The sequence below is a fragment of the Aulonocara stuartgranti genome (assembly GCF_965226115.1).
Source record: "Aulonocara stuartgranti genome assembly, chromosome: 20".
Lineage (NCBI taxonomy): Eukaryota > Metazoa > Chordata > Actinopteri > Cichliformes > Cichlidae > Aulonocara > Aulonocara stuartgranti.
Genome location: NC_138956.1, coordinates 37365584 through 37381774, shown reverse-complemented (window position 1 = coordinate 37381774; position 16191 = coordinate 37365584). Strand labels below are relative to the sequence as shown.

General features: G+C 46.5%; 2 protein-coding genes across 2 annotated transcripts in view; both read left to right on the top strand.

Annotated features, from left to right (window-relative positions):
- The window catches only part of LOC309697849 (L-rhamnose-binding lectin SML-like), an 88669-nt gene that overhangs the window by 17201 nt on the left and 55277 nt on the right, over positions 1-16191 (top strand). The gene's annotated exons all lie outside the window — the stretch shown is intronic.
- LOC309697845 (uncharacterized protein) overlaps positions 1-16191 on the top strand; it is an 80410-nt gene that overhangs the window by 33775 nt on the left and 30444 nt on the right. Inside the window, exon 9 of the mRNA XM_082520038.1 lies at positions 11831-11928. Within this exon, the coding sequence (XP_082376164.1) occupies positions 11831-11928 (98 nt within the window). The remainder of the gene's footprint in view (positions 1-11830; positions 11929-16191) is intronic.

The following is a 16191-nucleotide window of genomic DNA, read 5'->3' as shown; positions in this document are numbered from 1 at the left end:
CCACTCTCTAACAGATGTTTTTCCAACGAGCTGATTTCATTACAGCTTTTGACCCATGGACTGAAACACTTTCTCCTTTGTGAGTTAGAACAAAGATTTTCAATGCAAATCAGAATATTTTCCATACAAATCAGAATATTTTCCATACAAATGTGTTCCCAGCTGTACTCCTGCCGCACCCTGTCTATTACCGTCAACTGGCAATGGGTTTGCATGTAGATCACAGGATTTATTCAAACATTGCACGACAAAAAAAGGAGTCTTGGAAAAAGCTGCACAGGAAATGCACTCATTTAGAAGATCATCATTTAACCAGGAAAAATAATCCCTCCAAGTGACTTTGTGGGTCCTGAATAATCAGGCCCCATCTTATCCTAATGACCTTACAGTGCCGTATGACAAATAGAGCACTTCGCTCTCAGACTGCTGGTTCACATGTGATTGCTCCATACAATGGGAAGCAGAGCCTTCAGCTTTCAATTCAGTTGAGTTTGAATACATTTTATTTATACAGCGCCAAATCACAACAGCAGTCGTCTCAAGGCAATTTATATTGTAAAGTAGATCCTATGGTAAAAAGAGAAAATCCCAAGAATCATATGACCCCCTATGAGCAAGCACATTGGCGACAGTGGGAAGGAAAAACTCCATTTTAACAGGAAGAAACCTCTGGCAGAGCCAGGCTCAGGGAGGGGCGGGGCCATCTGCTGCGACCGGTTGGGGTGAGAGAAGGAAGACAGGATAAAGACATGCTGTGGAAGAGAGACAGAGGTTAATAACAGATATGATTCAATGCAGAGAGGTCGGTTATCACATAGTGAGTGAGAAAGGTGTGTAGGTGGTTGTGGGTGTGTGTATGTCCAGTCCATGTGTTAACGTGGGTCAGATGTCAGGAGGCAGAGTTCAGGAGTCTGACAGCTGTGGGGAAGAAGCTGTTCCGGTACCTGGTGGTCTTAGTCCGGAGGCTCCTGTAGCGCTTCCCAGAGGGCAGGAGGGTGAAGAGTCCATGTGATGGGTGACTGGGGTCTTTGATGATTTTCCCAGCCCTTTTCAGATACCACTTCCTGTAGATGTCTTTTATGGCAGGAAGTGGTGCTCCGGCGATGCGCTGGGCAGTTTTCACGACCCTCTGCAACGCCTTCCGGTCCGAGGCAGAGCAGTTCCCGTACCAGACTGTTATACAGTTGGTCAGGATGCTCTCGATGGTGCAACGATAGAAGTTCACCAGGATGTCTGAGGACAGGTGGTTCTTCCTCAGAGTCCTCAAGAAGAAGAGGCGCTGGTGAGCCTTCTTGACCAGCTTGGAGCAGTTGGTCGTCCAGGTGAGATCCTCGGAGATGTGGACTCCCAGGAACTTGAAGCTACTCACACGCTCCACAGCCGTCCCCTTAATGTGGATGGGTGGATGTGGGTCAGCATTCCTCCTGTAGTCCACGATGAGCTCCTTGGTCTTCTCGGTGTTAAGCAGCAGGTTGTTTCTGTCGCACCACTCAGCCAGACGATCCACCTCCTCCCTGTAGGCGGCCTCATCATTGTCACTGATGAGGCCATTCACCGTGGTGTCATCTGCAAACTTAATGATGGCGTTGGAACCATCAGCAGGTCTGCAGTCGTGGGTGAAGAGGGAGTAGAGGAAAGGGCTCATCACACAGCCTTGTGGTACACCGGTGTTCATCGTGATTGTAGATGAGCAGTGGTTATCCAGCCGGACATGTTGGGGGCGGTTGGTCAGGAAGTCCAGAAATGGCATCTTACTAATTTAGAAGATCATCATTTAGCCTGGAAAAATAATCACTCCAAGTGACTCTATTAAAAAAAGCTCTCAGTAAAGCTAGAACATTTTACTATTCCATCCATCCATCCATCCATCTTCATCCGCTTTATCCGGGGCCGGGTCGCGGGGGCAGCAGCCTAAGCAAAGAGGCCCAGACCTCCCTCTCCCCAGCCACCTCCTCCAGCTTATCCGGGGGAATACCAAGGCGTTCCCAGGCCAGCCGAGAGATATAATCTCTCCAGCGTGTCCTGGGTCTGCCCCGGGGCCTCCTCCCGGTGGGACATGCCTGGAACACCTCACCCAGGAGGCGCCCAGGAGGCGCCCAGGGGGCATCCTTGTCAGATGCCCGAACCACCTCAGCTGGCTCCTTTCGATGTGGAGCAGCAGCTGCTCTACTCTGAGCCCCTCCCGGATGGCCGAACTTCTCACCCTGTCTCTAAGGGAGAGGCCAGCCACCCTTCGGAGGAAGCTCATTTCTGCCGCTTGTATCCGCGATCTCGTTCTTTCGGTCACTACCCACAGCTCGTGGCCATAGGTGAGGGTAGGGACGTAGATCGACCGGTAAATTGAGAGCTTCGCTTTTACACTCAGCTCCCTCTTCACCACGACGGACCGGTGCAGCGTCCGCATTACTGCAGCTGCAGCCCCAATCCGTCTGTCGATCTCCGGCTCCCTTCTCCCATCACTCGCGAACAAGACCCCGAGATACTTGAACTCCTCCACTTGGGGCAGGAACTCATCCCCGACCCGGAGTGGGCACTCCACCCTTTTCCGGCTGAGAACCATGGCCTCAGATTTGGAGGTGCTGATCCTCATTCCCGCTGCTTCACACTCGGCTGCGAACCGTTCCAGTGCGAGCTGGAGGCCCTCACCCGATGAAGCCAACAGAACCACATCATCTGCAAAAATCAGAGATGAGATTCTGAGGCCACCAAAGCGAAAGCCCTCCGCCACTTGGCTGCGCCTAGAAATTCTGTCCATAAAAATTATGAACAGAACCGGAGACAAAGGGCAGCCCTGGCGGAGCCCATCACCCACCGGGAACGAGTCCGACTTATTGCCGGCAATGCGAACCAAGCTCTTGCAACGGTTGTATAGGGATCGAATGGCCCGTAGCAATGGGCCAGACACCCCATATTCCCGCAACACCTCCCACAGGACACCCCGAGGGACACGGTCGAATGCCTTCTCCAAGTCCACAATACACATGTAGACTGGTTGGGCAAACTCCCATGCACCCTCAAGTATCCTCGAGAGGATAAAGAGCTGGTCCAGTGTTCCGCGACCAGGACGAAAACCGCATTGTTCCTCCTGTATCCGAGGTTCGACTAACGGACGAACTCTCCTTTCCAGCACCCTGGCATAGACTTTTCCAGGGAGGCTGAGGAGTGTGATCCCCCTGTAGTTGGAACACACCCTCCGGTCCCCCTTCTTAAAGATGGGGACCACCACCCCGGTCTGCCAGTCCACAGGTACTGCCCCTGATCTCCATGCAACATTGTAGAGGCGTGTCAACCAGGACAGCCCTACAACGTCCAGAGCCTTCAGGAACTCGGGGCGGACCTCATCAACACCAGGGGCTCTGCCACCAAGGAGTTGTTTAACTGCCTCAGTGACCTCGCCCCCGGAAATTGGCGGGTCATTCCCCTCATCCCCAGACTCTGCTTCCTCCTCGGAAGACGTGTCAGTGGGATTAAGGAGGTCCTCGAAGTATTCCTTCCACCGCCTGACAATTTTCTCAGTCGACGTCAGCAGCGCTCCGCCAGCACTATACACAGTGCAGGTAGAGCACCGCTTTCCCCTCCTGAGACGTCTGACGGTTTGCCAGAATCTCTTCGAGGCAGTCCGAAAGTCTTTTTCCATGGCCTCTCCGAACTCCTCCCACACCCGAGTTTTTGCTTCAGCCACTGCCCGAGCCGCATTCCGCTTGGCCTGTCAATACCTGTCGGCTGCCTCCGGAGTCCCACAGGCTAACCAAGCCCGATAGGACTCCTTCTTCAGCCTGGTGGCTCCCTTCACCTCTGGTGTCCACCATTTGGTTCGGGGATTACCACCACGGCAGGCACCAACCACCTTGCGGCTGCAGCTCAATGCAGCAGCTTCGGCAATGGAGACGCTGAACATGGTCCATTCGGACTCAATGTCCCCAGTCTCCCTCGGAATGCTGTTGAAGCTCTGCCGGAGGTGTGCGTTGAAGATCTTGCGGACTGGGGCCTCTGCTAGACGTTCCCAGCACACCCTCACTACGCGTTTAGGTGCACCAGGTCTGTCCAGCGTCCTCCCCCGCCACCTGATCCAACTCACCACCAGGTGGTGATCAGTTGACAGCTCAGCCCCTCTCTTTACCCGAGTGTCCAGAACATATGGTCGCAGGTCTGCTGATACGATTACAAAATCGATCATCGACCTACGGCCTAGAGCGTCCTGGTGCCACGTGCACTTATGGACACTCTTATGTTCGAACAGGGTGTTCGTTATGGCCAAACTGTGATTAGCACAGAAGTCCAATAACAAAGCACCGCTCGGGTTCAGATCAGGGAGGCCGTTCCTCCCAATCACGCCCCTCCAGGTCTCGCTGTCGTTACCCACGTAACGTCGTTACCCCATTTTACTATTCATCACTGATTTTTAAGAAAATAAGAACAAACTTGAGTCTGTAGCCAGGATGACAAACAGAGCTCCAAACATTCCTTTAATCTCAGCTATTAACGAATTCATGAATTTCTTCACAAATAAAATCTTAACTATTAGAGTGAAAAAAATACTGATACCAATACTGATGACCATGAACTTTTACTACAGAGATCAGAGCATGCAGTAGGTATTAAAGTTTCTGCACCGCAGTGACTTCAGTGATGTCTGTCTAACAGACTCCAATTTGCCTTCTTCACATTCTCAGGTTAATAATGGAGTTCCTCAGGGTTCCACGCTGGGACCAGTTCTGTTTATATTTTAAATGCTTCTTCAAGGTATCGTTACAAGGCATCGCATACTTCTTGGGTATGCAGATCAACCTAGCTCTTTGTAGCCAATTAAATTGCAGGAATGTCTTTAAGACAACACTGAGTCAGGAGTCAGAACAGACTCTACCTGCTGAGGAGACTGAGATCTTTTGGAGTGCAGGGGGAACTCCTGAAGACCTTTTTAGACTCTCTGGTGCTGTCGGCCATCTTCTATGTTGTTGTTTGTTGGAACAGCAGCTTATCTACAGCTGAGAGGAAGCGGGTGGATAAGCTCTGTCCCAGGATGTTCCTCGACCCAGTTCAGGTAGTAGGAGACAGAAGAACTCTTAGACAATGTCTCCCTCTCCATGCATGAAGCAGATTAACTGAAAAGCCTTCAGTTAATCCAAAATGCTGTATTTCTCCTGTATTGGCTTCCCTTCATTGGCTTCCTGTTAAATCCAGAATTGAATGTAAAATCCTGCTCCTCACATACAAGGTCTTAAATAATCAGGCCCCATCTTATCTTAATGACCTTGTAGTACCATATCACCCTATTAGAGCACTTCGCTCTCGCTCTGCAGGCCTACTTGTTGTTCCTGGAGTATTTAAAAGTAGAATGGGAGGCAGAGCCTCCAGTTTTCAGGCCCCTCTTCTGTGGAACCAGCTTCCAGTTTGGATTCAGGACACAGACACTATCTCTACTTTCAAGATCAGGCTTCAAACTTTCCTTTTTGCTAAAGCACATTCACTAAACATTGAACGTTGGATAGATGTTAAGATCTTCTCAATATTTGGTCTGCCGGTCCATCATCTGAACTTAATCTACAATTTGGACGTCCAACCATGACCCAACCTGGACGTCAATATGACGTTTAACATTTGAACTTTGGACTTGGTAATTTTTTTGGACATCATGTGCACATCTATGACAGGAGCAGGGAATTTACATGATTAAAAGATGTAATATATATATTTTTATTTAGGTTGTTGGATATTCGTGGGAACTGGTACACGCTGTCGTATACGCCGGTCAAGCACATCCCGAACATGCTCAATGGGTGACATGTCCGGTGAGTATGCTGGCCATGCAAGAACTGGGACATTCTCAGCTGCCATCTGCCCTGAACAATGTGAACCATGATTCATCCGTGAAGCGCACACCTCTCCAACGTGCCAGACGCCATCGAATGTGAGCATTTGCCCACACAAGTCTGTTACGGCGACGAGCTGGAGTCAGGTCAAAAAACTGCACATTCCAGGGTGGCCTTTTGTTGTGGGCAGTCTGAGGTACACCTGTGCACTACTCATGATGTCAGATCAGCATCCTGATGTGGCACACCTGTGAGGTGGGATGGATTATCTCAATATAGCAGATGTGCCCACTACCACACATTTGGACTGATTTGTGACCACTGTTTGGGAGGGATGGTTATATTGTGTATCTGGAATGAATTTTAGGTCTCTACGTCCATCCCATGGGGAATGGGAGCAGTAACAAAGGTGTTGCCTTTATATTTTTGTTCAGTGTATGTTTTTGCTGTAATCACAGATGCGACAAATAAGAACAATAAATACAGGACAGGGGTGGGGGGTGGGGGGTTATATACACAAATACAACCAATAAAATTACAGTTACTGTGAAGCACAGGATACATGACTGAAGATCTGTGTGTGTGTGTGTGTGTGTGTGTGTGTGTGTGTGTGTGTGTGTGTGTGTGTGTGTGCGATTTCTTTTATTAAAGTTATTAAAGTGTATTTTAGTTTTTTTATGATGTGTAGCGAGCCAGACGCTCAGCGTCCTTTTCTTCCTTTAACGTATTTTTCTGTTTTATTTCAGTGAACGGAGGACGTGCCAGTGGCCCTGGGACCTCAGGTGGTGGGTCGCTTTCACACTTTCTTTTGTACAGCACCGGGTGGGCTGCAGTGATTTTCTTTTTGTGTGATTTTCTTTTGGGTCCACGGCTGCTGGTAAGTCCAAGTTCCAACATTGTTTTATTGTACTTCTAGGGCACTGTCAACATTTTGTTCTCCTAATATTTTATTCTTTATTTCTTTTACTATAAATAAAACTGTTTTAATATTGGAGCCAACCTGCCTCAGTGTGCATCCTTGAATCTGTGCGGCCTCTTTTTATCTATTTTTCTTAAACATATATTTCCTGGGGGTGGAATTCCCCTAGGTGGCGTTGTCATTTTATTATTTCTTTTAGAACCCCGCCGACCACTTGGTCACACACATTTGAACTGTTGTCACCTTGCTGCACTGTAAATAAACGCACTGTCTCTATTTCTAAGCTCTGCGCCTGAGTCCACTCTCTAACAGATGTTTTTCCAACGAGCTGATTTCATTACAGCTTTTGACCCATGGACTGAAACACTTTCTCCTTTGTGAGTTAGAACAAAGATTTTCAATGCAAATCAGAATATTTTCCATACAAATCAGAATATTTTCCATACAAATGTGTTCCCAGCTGTACTCCTGCCGCACCCTGTCTATTACCGTCAACTGGCAATGGGTTTGCATGTAGATCACAGGATTTATTCAAACATTGCACGACAAAAAAAGGAGTCTTGGAAAAAGCTGCACAGGAAATGCACTCATTTAGAAGATCATCATTTAACCAGGAAAAATAATCCCTCCAAGTGACTTTGTGGGTCCTGAATAATCAGGCCCCATCTTATCCTAATGACCTTACAGTGCCGTATGACAAATAGAGCACTTCGCTCTCAGACTGCTGGTTCACATGTGATTGCTCCATACAATGGGAAGCAGAGCCTTCAGCTTTCAATTCAGTTGAGTTTGAATACATTTTATTTATACAGCGCCAAATCACAACAGCAGTCGTCTCAAGGCAATTTATATTGTAAAGTAGATCCTATGGTAAAAAGAGAAAATCCCAAGAATCATATGACCCCCTATGAGCAAGCACATTGGCGACAGTGGGAAGGAAAAACTCCATTTTAACAGGAAGAAACCTCTGGCAGAGCCAGGCTCAGGGAGGGGCGGGGCCATCTGCTGCGACCGGTTGGGGTGAGAGAAGGAAGACAGGATAAAGACATGCTGTGGAAGAGAGACAGAGGTTAATAACAGATATGAGTCAGAACAGACTCTACCTGCTGAGGAGACTGAGATCTTTTGGAGTGCAGGGGGAACTCCTGAAGACCTTTTTAGACTCTCTGGTGCTGTCGGCCATCTTCTATGTTGTTGTTTGTTGGAACAGCAGCTTATCTACAGCTGAGAGGAAGCGGGTGGATAAGCTCTGTCCCAGGATGTTCCTCGACCCAGTTCAGGTAGTAGGAGACAGAAGAACTCTTAGACAATGTCTCCCTCTCCATGCATGAAGCAGATTAACTGAAAAGCCTTCAGTTAATCCAAAATGCTGTATTTCTCCTGTATTGGCTTCCCTTCATTGGCTTCCTGTTAAATCCAGAATTGAATGTAAAATCCTGCTCCTCACATACAAGGTCTTAAATAATCAGGCCCCATCTTATCTTAATGACCTTGTGGTACCATATCACCCTATTAGAGCACTTCGCTCTCGCTCTGCAGGCCTACTTGTTGTGTTTGGAGTGTTTGGTCCCAACTATATGCTTTAGCAAAAAGGAAAGTTAAAAGTAGAGATAGTGTACAATGGTGCAGCTGCCATACAATGGCATGTTGTGTTGTTCAGGAACTTTCAACAGTTCTTCACACAGTCACAGTCAATGGAAACCTCTCTTTAAACACTTACAATATAATACTGTTGACTCAGCATCACAAACACTGTCTCGTTTGTGGTCTCTGACCAGAGAGACATGTGGAGATGTTCCATGTAAATATGAAAATTTTCCACACAAATATATTCCTGCTGTGTTCCTGCTGCACCCTGTTTTACATGTTGTTTATTCACATCCTGGTTTTTTCTTTTTCTCATACTTTTTCCATTCCAAACATCCAACATCCTGCACGTGAGAAGGAGGATACTCTGCTTTTCCATTGGCTGTGCTTTGCATGTACATCACAGGTGTTACTGAAACAGAGTGAATCCAGCAGCTCTGTGTTTGATCCTCCATCAGCTCTTCACTGTAATCCAGATCTCCTAACATGATGCTCTGCTCCGGACTCAGCAGCACACTGTGTGAGTACAACACACTGATCATCCTTTATTTATACATGAAATCAGCTGCACATGTTCAGTCTAATCCTTTTCTAGCTTTCCACTGTGCTGTACTGTGACATGCTTTTCTTTCTGCTTTATTGGATCAGTTCATCTAACATCCTAAATACATGTTTGCATCACCTCAGCAGGACAGTTAGGCTTCACAGAGTCCTGAGAGCAATTCATGGCTGATCATTTACTTTGAAGAGTTGAAGTCAAACTGTCAACACAAATAAGTTTATTGACAAAAGTTGGAAAGATGAAGAGAATAAATGTGTCATTGAAATCTGCTGTTTAGAAAGAGTTTCCAAAGAATCCAGGTGTGAATGAAAGCAGCAGCTTTCTCCTGTTTGCTTTTCATTTCTGTTTCATGTTTTGAGGTGAATTCAACTTGATATCAAACACACAGTCTGACACTGAGCTTTCTTTCTGTCTCTTTCAGTGCTGGCAGCAACCTGTTCACTCATCACTTCAGGTAAATGCTGTTTTACTGCTTCTTATATTCTGGTCACAAAGAGCCTTTCTGTGAACTTTCTCATTATTAGAGCTCACCTCTTCTTCTTCTGTCTGTAACTACTAAATATTGTATTTGTGTGATCTAAAATCTAAACTCTATCCTTCACACACACCTTTTTAAAATCTTATTTCTGTTCCCAGTGAAAATGAAATGAAACCTGTCTGGTGGCTGCTGGGCGGGTGGGTGGGGGGGTTCTGGATGTTGTGGGGCTCCTTGTTGACATGTGAGGAAATCAGGGATAGAGGCTTTGGATTGCAATCCTTTAAATCAATTTTGATTTAAAGCAGACCTTCTCAAAGTGTGGGGTCCGCCCCCTAGGGGGGCACAGAGCCATTGCAGGGGGGGCGCGGTATGAAAGGGGGGGGACAAAACCACTGCTAGCACGGGGCGGCCACAGAAACGCAAAGCAGGAGATGAAGCGTCGCTGAATATGTTTCCAAACCAACTTCATTCTGAGCCAAAGACGAGAAAATATGGTGAAGCAAATCTGCCCTTTGGCTTCACCTGCACAGGTGCTGAGGTCGGTCTCCCTGCAGAACTGGTTTCCCTGCGTCGGGAGCAGCGCTGGGCTGTTCAAATCACAGACAAACAGGATCCCACATTCTTGATCTTTAGTTCACAAACACTTGTTGTAATGACTAACTGCTCCTGACATGTTGGAGATGTTTGCTCTTTATACAGTAAAGTTACAGCAGGATACAAATAACATCAGGCTGATCCTGCCACGATTTGTTCCCTCGGTTCAAATCACTGACTAACAGGATCCCACAGCTGTTTATGTTTTTGAACCCATTTTGCACAGAGAGACATTTTTTGACAAATGTATTGATGCAATGTTGAATATAGATATATAATAACATGATAGATATTATGTCTCTGCACTCTTTACAAAATGTGATCTTTGTTGTCCACCCTGGAGCTAAATCAGCCAGCAGCTTCAGCAGACAGAGGTTACTGTAAGCTTCGCTGACACTAACCGTGTTTCACATCCATCAGGGAAAACTAAAGTAAGATGAGGGACCAGCTGTAGCTTCACCTTCAGCAAGAAAATGATCAACACATTCCCCATTAATTTATCAGAAATGTACAATTTATTTTTTATTTCAGGCTTTATCAGAGCTCAAGTTCCTCCTCCTGTGACCCCCATATCCACAGGGAGAGTGGTCACCTCTAACGGCCTCAGTGTTCATCGCCTGAGCTGTGGTAAGATGGAAAATAGTGTCCAAGAATTCACTGCAGATCAAATTCAGACTCTCAGGCTAAATTCAACAAACTTAACAAGTATTGGATGAACTGTTTATAGTTTACAGCCTTTTTATGCACAGCTGCTTATTTTCAGTTTAAATTGTATTTTCCTGATCAACAAACCAACAGTGCATTTATTCTTTAAAAAAAGCTCTGAGGATGTTGGACTGTGTATAAAAGTTCAGAAACATTTGATGTAGATTAGAAACAAAAACACTGACTTAAAGTTTCCTCCTTGATCAGAGTTAATGTAATATCCACTGTGGTGGTGTACAGAGGTACAATCCTCATTATTTATGGATCTGCAGCATCTGAGTCTGAAACTGAAGCCTGAAACCTGGATTATTGCATGTTGTGTTGAGTTGTTCCTTTTCTCTCATACTGTGTCTGTATAACAGTGGGTGGAATGATCATTGTGAGGTCAGCTGAGTACAGATGTGGAGGTGAAGTAACCTGGTCTCACAGTGACGCTGTGAACAACGTGAGGAACAGGTGAGCACTGTGGGATGGTAGAAGTGAGCCTTTGATTCAAAAGAAGAAACAAACTAAAACCTGTTGAACAGCTTTACTCAAACTAACAGGAAGTAAATGATTACCTGAAAGTAACTTGTTTCATATCTTTGAGCTGAAAACCAGCTGTTTCTGTCTCCCTGCAGCTGTCATGGAAAAACCAAGTGTGACATAAAGTCAAACATTACTTATGATCCTGGAGTCTGCAAATACCTGGAGACCACCTACGACTGCTTCACACGTAATGACTCTGTTAAACCTGTGATTAGAAATGACTGATGAACCCAATCTGTACATGAATGATTACAGTTTCTATGGGATCTGTGTCTGTTTCAGGCCAAAGTGTAACATGTGGAAGATCTCAGGCAAACCTTCAGTGTGGTGAGAACACAGCTTCTATGTCTTTCTACATTTAATGCAGTTAAAAATATCACCATGGTTACAGTTTGACTCTATGAACTCTTCCTCAGATGAAGGACAGGTTATAGTCGTCTCCTGGGCGAATTATGGTCGCCGTGACAAGACCACGTGCTCTCATGGACGTCATCACTATGAGCTCCAAAATGTTCACTGCTCCTGGTCAGAAAGCATGAACTATGTAACTACCAGGTACAGATGCTGACTCTGTTTCTTCAGCTCTCCATCTTCTCTCAGATGATGCAGTGAATTTTCACTGATTCACCTTTGACCTGCATTCACAGGTGCAATGGGACAAACAGCTGTACTGTTGATACAAAGAGCCTAGACGACCCGTGTCGTGGCACTTATAAGTACCTGGAGGTGTTTTACACTTGTCAGGGTAAGTAACTCAAATAATAAACTTCTAAAGATAATCTTTTAGGGTCGGTACATTCAGACTTGTTTTTGAAGTGAATGAAAATGAAAATTCTTCATCATTTTTAAAAGATGAACCTTTCTGTGCTGAAAAGAATCATCAGAAAATCATCAGTCACGAAGATTTCGTCAGTTTGTTTTAGATCCTGAGTGAACACCTCGTGATTTTATCATCAAATAAATACAAATATTATAAAATAATGATAAAATAAAAATAAAACCAGTCAAAGTGACATTTAAAATTAAAATCAGCTGACATTTAAAAACAGAATTCAAAAAGTGTTTACAAAGTCATTTGAACGAACAAAAGGTACTTTTGCATAAGTCGAACAGAAAATCAAGCAGGACAGAAAACATTATAATGTGGAGACAGAAAGAAAAAGATTAGATGAAAAACAGAAAATGACAATAACAAAGACGAAGAAAACATCACAAAGTTGATTCTGTTCATCTGGACGAGCTTGTACTCGCCACAATATTACTCATCGAGTGAATAACTCAATTATAAAAAAGTCCTGACACGTTTTGTGCCTCATTGCTTCGTTTAACGCTCAGCTCTGTCATCACGATAGAAATGCAACTGTTTCTCCCAGATTTGCCACTAAAAACAGGCCCGCAGCAGAAACCTCACTGGGAGCAGCGTTTGAATAAAACGTATGACGACATTATGTCAGGGCTCTGTGTGCGGGCAGGCGGAGAGGAGGATCCAAGCGCAGGACTCGAACACAGAATTGTGAATCAGAACCTTAGCTTTATTGCTGACATGAAAACCAAACGTGAAGTGACTACTGAAACCGGAGACCAGGAACACACAGGCATAACCTGAAGGTACGACGCGACACCGAGCATGGGAAAACACAGGGCTTAAATACACAGGGTAGTAATGAGGGAATGGGCCACAGAAGGGGGACACAGCTGGGGGAGATCAGGGCTAACGAGACGGGGGAAACAAAGCTGCACACACTAACATAAGACAGACTTTCACAATAAAACAGGAAACATGAATCACAACTCAGAGACACGGACTCAACACAGAGAGACAGAAAATGACACATGGAACTGAACTATACATGAAACCACAATTCCTAAAAAATGGATAACAGAAACATGAAACTCTAATAATAATAATAATCATCACAACCACAAGAGAACAAGAAAACAATCCATGATGCAAAATTACACCAAAACATAATAAACTCAAAATACTGGGTCCAACGGACCCAGAACCGTGACAGTACCCCCCCCCTCCAAGGGCTGGCTCCCGACAGCCCAAACAAAAAAAGCACAAAGCACCAGGCCAGGATAGAGGGACAGAGACCAAACAAAAAACAAGGAGCACCAGAGTCCAAAAACGCAGGAAAGTACATCAAAAACAAAAACCAGAGCTCAACAAGAGTCCACAAAAAGTTCAGGGGGCCGACCGTGCACACGGCAACGGCGGCGACGGGCAAACAGTTCGGGAGGCCAACCGTGCACATGGCAACGGAGGCAAAACCAATCAGGAGGCCGACCACTTTGAAGGTAGTGGCGGCCACTGAGCAGGTCCGGAGGTCGGCCGCGATGCCAGCAGCGGCGACGAACGCTTTCCGGAGGCCGTCCCCGAAGGCCATGATGCCAACTTAGAGGCCCGGAAAACGGCCGGCAGAGGCGAGGCGGAACGGGTCGAGCTGGCTCTGACGGCGGTGTGGTAACCGCAGGACCAGACGAAGCCGGACCAGGCGAGGCCGGACCAGGCGTGGATGAAGACACGGAGGCCGGACCTGACGGCAGCGGGACGGCTGCAGGCAGTGATGCGAATGGTGATGATGTAGAAGTCGCGGGGGATGACTCAGCAGACGACAGCTGAACAGACTTCCCCGGACCATCAGCAGATGTGAGGATGTGCTGGCTGGGTCCTCCAGGACCCTCAGTTAACGAGGCGTGGTGCTGGATGGGCTCCTCGGACCCTCCAGCTGACGACACTTGAGGCTGGACGGGCTCCTCGGGCCCATGACCAGCAGCTTTACAGCTGTGGCTCCAGCAAACATCAGCTGATACTAGAAATTAATATTAAATAAATTCTAACAACAGCTGATCAAGCTGAAGCATGCTGCTGTTGTTTAGCGCGACATCCGCTGGTTTCCTCTTTCTGGCTCAAAGTGGGCGATAAACAAACAAGAAAGAAAAGCCGATTAGCTGATCATTGATCAGTTTCATGACTGAAGTAGCAACAGGAGAGAGAGGGAGAATGAGAGGAGAAGCTGTGCAGTGTAACAGAATAACTCCAGCTTTGTGTCTTTTTCCATTCGAGCTGAAGTCCGGGACAAACTGTTCCTTTTCACCTCAATACGAAACGTGTAATATTTCCTCTGAATGCGAGACGATTGGCAACTCTACTAACTAACCTTATGAACAAAATAAAGTTCACTATCAGTAACATCACAGCACCCACCCAGCTGTATAGAAACCCCGTCATGCTAGCTAGTACGAGTTATTGTAACTGACTGTAAAAAGTCAGCACAGCTAAAATAAACTCCACCTAAACTTGGTTTATATCTGACCCAGATAGACTGCAGGTCATAACTTCTTACCTGAAGTTCAGTTCACCTGACACTCGGACCGGCGGCCTCCTCGGGTCTCTGCTCCTCCTGCCTCACCTTTCCCTCATCCACCCGGTGGAAGCTCTGCCACAGCCACCACCAAACAACTGAGTTATTTTTACAAATCTGCCAATCCACCAGCTTTCATTGTTTATACTGTTACAACAACAAAAAAAAAAGAAAAAAAACCCCATCGGCCCATAAAAACGAAAAATCACCATCGGGCATACCGGATGGCCAGCCCAGCTCTGATTGTAGGGTAGCAAACATCGTCGGAAAACACGTTTTCAACACTGCAGGTTACCTGGTGTAATGCTTTACTGAAACATGGTCTGACTCCTATCTAACTATATAAAGAGTAACTGAAGGTTAAGCCAGGCGCTCACACCTCCGCTCTGCTGCGTCTCAGCCACCATCTCTCTGGCAGAAAGGGCGCTAGAGCAGAGCAGGGGAGAGGCGAGCTGGAACAAACCATTTTTTTGGGGGGGGGGGGGGGGGGGATCTATACGTTTGTCTTTAGAATATTACGTCTCAACCAAGTACTGTATGGTTTTTCTATTTTTAGTAGTGTGTCACACAAACAGCAAATATTGTCAAAAAAAGTAAGACATCTTTGGGGTGCTTTGATTCCTTTGGGCTATATATGAGCTAAAAACGCCCGTGTTTAAAACTAAGTATGTTCCCTAAAACGGTGACAGCGCTACAGACCCATGACAGCCTTACCCAGTCAGCCAGTAGCTATGACCAGCACTACTTGTGCAGTTAATAAGAGGACAGGTAATGTTTGTCGCATTGTTACGCACAGCACGCTCATTTGTTTCAATTCGTCAGTTGCCACAAGACAACTGACCAACGTGTACATAATAAGCTAATACTCCTGGGTGCTATAGAGTACAGTGTACGCTGTTCACCATACTTCATGGCTTTGCTGCATCAGTCTGCCTCTCTGAGTTAATTTGTGTTTCTCCTACAGCTCTGGACCGCCCAGGTCTGATGCAAGCCAGATCCTTTTATTTAGTAAAAATGGGATTAATAGTTAAACATTATTGTTGAGGGGCACAGACAGGACTCCGCACGCACACAAACATTACAAACAAAAGGGCACTTTGGGCACCCATCAGGAAAGGGGGGGTGCTCAAGCCCCTCCCGCCCCCCCCTCTGCACGTGCCTGGTGAAAGGGGACAATCTGGGGATCCGTGGGTCCAAGGGGAAACTCACACGTCCATATAGTGGGGAAGTCACACAACTGTCACACAGGAGAGGAAAATTACTCACAGTCTGAAAAACAAGCACAAATTCACGGAGCTGAGAGAATCGCTAACATGTCTCGCACAACCGTCCAGCGACCAGAAGCACAGCGTCCCGGCCTTAAATGGTGGGAAGATAATGGCAGCTTAATTGCGAACAGGTGTGTGGGCCAAGGGTGGGAGCCCACAGTGAGCTCCGCCCAGGCAGAGCGGTGAGGAGAGAGTGAGAGAGAAACAATACACATGTAGCCTTGCGGGGCCGGCTGGGTAGACACGGGGACGTGACATGTTCACTCCGTCAGCTGTTGAACACCTGCTGCTGATTTAAGAAACACGCCCATGTTAACTGGTGACAGTCACAGTTTAACGTTTTCAGCTGTGTGCGCCCTGTAAAGTAACACC